This window comes from Danio rerio, chromosome 25, assembly GCF_049306965.1.
Source record: "Danio rerio strain Tuebingen ecotype United States chromosome 25, GRCz12tu, whole genome shotgun sequence".
Classification (NCBI taxonomy): Eukaryota; Metazoa; Chordata; class Actinopteri; order Cypriniformes; family Danionidae; genus Danio; species Danio rerio.
This window is the reverse complement of record NC_133200.1, coordinates 122,501-127,500: the sequence shown is the minus strand read 5'-3', so window position 1 is coordinate 127,500 and position 5,000 is coordinate 122,501. Positions and strand designations below refer to the sequence as shown.

Sequence of the window (5,000 nt, the reverse complement as noted above, 5' to 3'; positions counted from 1 at the left end):
TAGTGCGACATGTTTGCATGTGGGAGCATTCGCCATGTGACGCCTCATTCACACGGGGCGTCAGCATCAAGCGTCAACGTGTGTGTGTGTGTGTGTGTGTGTGTGTGTGTGTGTGTGTGTTTCAGGGCTGCTCCGGCTCCATCTGTGAGAAGTACGGTCTGGAGGTCTGCACCTGCGCCAGTGTTGAAGGCAAAGACGAGACGGAGCTCTGCCACGTCTGCTGCATGGAGAAGAGTCAGTACACACACACACACACACACACACACACACACATGCACACACACACCTCATGACACAAGATGGCGCCAGAGAGCAGGAGACGCAGCATCATACGTGTGCTCCACACAACCCGTCAGGATGACTTCACACGATGGCAAACCGTCAGGACATTCATTCAGTAGCCCATACTGGTGTCTGTGGGCATGTTACCAGTGCTTATTGATCAGACAGCAGGACTGCTACAGTGACTGGGTATTATTCTGTGGTTATTAGTAATAAATGTAAATATTATTCATTGATCTCTATAGGATCTGTCATGGAGATAATATCAGCTGTTCAGCTTTGACTGGTGTGTGTTTATATGATCTAGTAGTCAATCATTAAACACTGGTCCTCATTGATTAGATACTGGTATGTATTTAATAGATATAGTGCTTATTATTAATTAGATACGAGAGCTTATTAAATAGAGACTACACCTAATTAAAAGGTACTGACACACATTTATTAAATACCAGTGCTTGTTTGAAATGTTATTAGTCAATGTTTAATTGAACTGTACTCTTCTATATGGACTAGTCATAACAGAAGACGAGTAAACAAGCAGAGCTGACGCGTGAAATAAGACTCATGTTACTGGTAAAACATACGACTGTCCAATACATAAATACTAGTAATGAAAAACCTCTAGTGTCTATTTAAAGTTACCAGTATCTGAGAAAAATATACACTAATATTAATATACAGCTGGAGTACACACTAGTCAAAGCTGAACAGCTGATATTATCTCGATGATACGTCACATAGAAATCCCTGAACAATATTTACATGTATTATTAGTAACCACACATAGTTTCCAGTCGCTGTTTACATTAGCAGTAGTGTCTAATCAATAAGCACTAGTAACATGACAGTAGGTAATAGTTTGGGTTATTGATCATTGGCTTGTCATAATCACACACACACCACAACACCATGAGCGTCATCACTGGTTTAAATGCTTTAATGTGTAAATGATCTCGTATACAACATTACTGATGAGATAATGACGACTCTTCATCACACACAGTCATGGGAATCTGCAGTGAGTGTTAAATGTGTCGGCCATGGCGGAACAGCAGATGTGCTTCAGAACACACGGTGACTGCAGCAGCGCCGCTCACTCTCTCTCTCTCTCTGTGTGTGTGTGTGTGTGTGTGTGTGTAGTGAACCCGAGCACCTGCAGCAGCACCGGCTCGGAGCGTCTGTCCCGGTTCTTCGGGAAGCGTGTGATCACGCTGCAGGCCGGCTCTCCCTGTAATGACTTTAAGGGTTACTGTGACGTCTTCATGAAGTGCCGGCTGGTGGACGCTGACGGGCCGCTCGCCCGACTCAAGAAGGCCATCTTCAACCCCGAGCTCTACGAGAACATCGCCGAGTGGATGATGGCAAGTGTCTCTCTGAGTGTGTGTGCGCATGTGTGTGTGTGTGTTTGTATTAATGTGTGTGTGTGTGTGTGTGTTTGTATTAATATGTGTGTGTGTGTGTGTGTGTGTTCAGGCTCACTGGTGGGCGGTTCTGCTGATGGGCATCGCTCTGATCATGCTCATGGCGGGCTTCATCAAGATCTGCAGCGTTCACACACCCAGCAGCAACCCCAAACTGCCTCCACCCAAACCACTTCCAGGTAAACACTTCCTCTTCCTCTTCCTCTTCCTCTTCCTCTTCCTCTCAGACGTGTAATAAGCATATGATAAACATTTTTACTCTGTTAAACATTACACCAATGGAGAGTCCTCAGAAATCACAAAAACAATGTGTGTGTGTGTGTGTGTGTGTTGCAGGTACGCTGAAGCGTCGGCGAGCGCAGCACTCGAGTCAGCACCCTCCTCCTTCACACCAGCAGGCGGTGCCGCACGCTCACGCCCTCCCGAACCCACGGCCCGCCCCGCGCCCGCAGCCAGCCCGCCACCACCGCTCCGCCCGCGAGAACTACCAGATGGGGCAGATGCGGCGCTGAGGAGCGTCCCACACACACTCCTCCAAAGAACACACACACACACTGACACACACACACACACACTGGCGGGAGCGCTGCAGACTACAGGAACACACACACACACACACCGGCGGGAGCGCTGCAGACTACAGGAACACACACACACACACACACACACACACCCCGGCGGCTCCAGCTGTCCCTCTGCTTCCTCAGACGCTCTACAGCAGAGCTTCATCTTTCTCAGCAATCGTGGAACAGGACTTTTATTTTGTACGAGCGGAGACTCGCTGCTTCCTCCTGCTGTACAGACGGACAGAGCGGAGCGCCGGAGGACTTCCTGTCGATCAGAGATTTACAGACACTCAGGACTGGAGCGCGGTGGAGGACGACCTGCGTCCACAGCCGCCACCGCCGCCGCTCCCATGGGGGATTATTGTATATACTCACACACACACACACACACACACACACACACACACACACTCTCCTGGAGGACGCAGAGCTGGTTTTACTGTGTGCTGGTGGAGGATGTGTGGTCCTCAGTGTACAGTGTGCTGACCCGCTCAGGACGCTCCTCCTCTGTAAACATGTACAGTTCTGGAGACTCTCTGTCATATTGAGGGATGTTTTGATCCTCCTCTGGGCCCGTCCGTCCGCCCGCGCCGCTCCTCCTCTCCGCACTGCCATCTGTGAGAGGAGCGCGCCGGCGGCGGAGCCCGCGTCTGCCTGTGTTTCTTCTGTTGATTTGTACGTAGTGTTGGTGAGCGTAGAGGAGAGTGCACTGAACAGTCTTCATCCATAGCGGACACTAGCCGGACCCGAGCCGAGTCCCCCGCCGGTGCTGCCGTGCGCTGTGTTTTATACAGTACTGCTGTCCGGGTCACTTGGACATTTTTACGTAACGTTGGGAAGCGTGTTGTGCAGAGATGCTGTCATTTCCTGGAGTATTGAGATGCATTAATAAAGCACTGGGTTGAGCGACGTCACGTCTCCGTCCTCCTGCGAGTGTGTGTGGAGCTGCGCTTGTGCAGGAGCCGACAGAGGGTGAACTCCTGCTGATCTGAGGCCTGCAGACGCGTCACGTTACTGGAGACGCCGCAGAACCACCACCTGCACACACACACACACACACACACACACACACACACACACACACACACACACACACGTTCAGTCATTGGCTTCTCTTAATGCTGCAGCTCTGCTGAATGCTGCACTCTGATTGGCTGATGGTCACTCTGAGGCTCAGGGGTCAGACTCCGCTCCTGGAGGGCCGCAGCTCTGCAGGGTTGAGCTCCGGCCCTGATTAAACACTCCTGATCAGACTGATGGAGTCCTGCAGGCTGCTGTGAGAGCTGCAGGGGAGTGTGCTGGAGCTAAACTGCAGAGCTGCGGCCCTCCAGGAGCGAGTCTGACACCCCTGACCTCAGGTGTTTGGTTATTGTCAGATAACGGCACAGCTAAAGTAGTTCCGGCAGGTTTAGAGCAGCTCCATACCCCTCCGCTTAATGATCAGAGTTATTCACTGCTACAGCAGAACACAGGAGGAGGACACACACCTGACACACACACACACTCTCACACACAACATCTCCACAGGGGATTCAGCCAGAGGAGGACAGCAGTGGGCGGTCACTCCTGACCACATGATTCATGTAAATGAGGTAATAGCCCGCTTGCTAATGTGATGTGATGCTAATATAAGACACTTCCCTTTCAGACAGTGATCATCTGCTGCTGCGCTCCACCATCTGACCTCAACGTCATGCTGAATCTCTGCACTGTTCAGTGTGTGTGTGTGTGTGTGTACGTGTTTTGTGACATATCAGGACACAGATGTGTATAATGACATGGGTATGATACAGGTATTACTAAAAGCAGGTGAAATATGAGCACATTGGTGACGTCCTCATTTCTCAAAATGCTTATAAATCCTACAGGATGAGTTTAATCAGAGTAAAGCTGCACACTGTCTGCTGTGATGGTTGGGTTTAGGGGTCGGGTGAGGGCAATATAATATACGGTTTGGGCTGTATAAAATGAATGGAAACCTATGTAATGTCCCCACTTTTCACAAAAACAAACATGCGTGTGTGTGTATTCAGCGCTCTCTTCAGTTCAGAAACACACTGTATATCAGCGCTCTCAGACTCAGTTCAGCTCCAGCTCACTCCTGCATCAGCTGTTTGATCAGGGCTGGAGCAGAGCTGCGGCCCTCCAGGAGCGAGTCTGAGACCACCACTGAGTGATCAGAGTCTGCAATGAAGAATCTGTTGTCCAGAACCTGCTCTCCATCTGCCCTCGCCTCCTCCTGTCTGTGTGAGTGAGTGTGTGTGTGTGTGTGTGTGTGTGTGTGTGTGTGTGTGTGAGTGTGTGTGTGTGTGTGTGTGTGTGTGTGTGTGTGTGTGTGTGTGTGTGTGTGTGTGTGTGTGTGTGTGTGTGTGTGTACAGCTGAAGTCAGAATTATTCACCCCCTTTGATTTGTTTTCTCTTTGTTAAATATTTCCCAGATGATGTTGAGGAAATGTTCACAGTGTGTCTGATAATGTCTGTTCTTCTGGAGAAAGTCTGATTTGTTTTATTTTGGCTAGAATAAAAGCAGTTTTAATTGTTTAAACACCATTTTAAGTGTGTGTGTGTGTGTGCGCGCGCGCGCGCGCGCGTGCGAGCATGCGTGTGTGTGTGTGTGTGTGTGCGTGCGTGTGTGTGCTGTTCCTCTGCCATGATGGACTCACTTCTGCTGTGTTTCTCCAGATTTGACGCTGATCCTCCAGATGTGCAGCTCCGGCTCCGGCTCTGT

At 50.0% G+C, this 5,000-nt stretch overlaps 2 protein-coding genes across 4 annotated transcripts in view; one reads left to right on the top strand and one right to left on the bottom strand.

The window, feature by feature from the left end:
* Nucleotides 1-3,181, top strand: part of adam10b (ADAM metallopeptidase domain 10b) — a 12,946-nt gene extending 9,765 nt beyond the window's left edge. The window contains 4 exon segments of one of the 3 annotated variants that reach the window (NM_200420.1): nt 126-234; nt 1,426-1,646; nt 1,759-1,885; nt 2,043-3,181. In NM_200420.1, the coding sequence (NP_956714.1) occupies nt 126-234; nt 1,426-1,646; nt 1,759-1,885; nt 2,043-2,218 (633 nt within the window). In that variant the 3' untranslated portion in view covers nt 2,219-3,181. 3 annotated transcript variants of the gene reach the window in all.
* Nucleotides 1,207-5,000, bottom strand: part of lipcb (lipase, hepatic b) — a 9,319-nt gene continuing 5,525 nt past the window's right edge. Inside the window, exons 8-9 of the mRNA XM_073942438.1 lie at nt 4,936-5,000; nt 1,207-3,310 (exon numbers count right to left, since the gene is read on the bottom strand). The exon at nt 4,936-5,000 is cut by the window's right edge and continues 154 nt beyond it. Coding sequence (XP_073798539.1) covers nt 3,184-3,310; nt 4,936-5,000 — 192 coding nt within the window. The 3' untranslated portion in view covers nt 1,207-3,183. The remainder of the gene's footprint in view (nt 3,311-4,935) is intronic.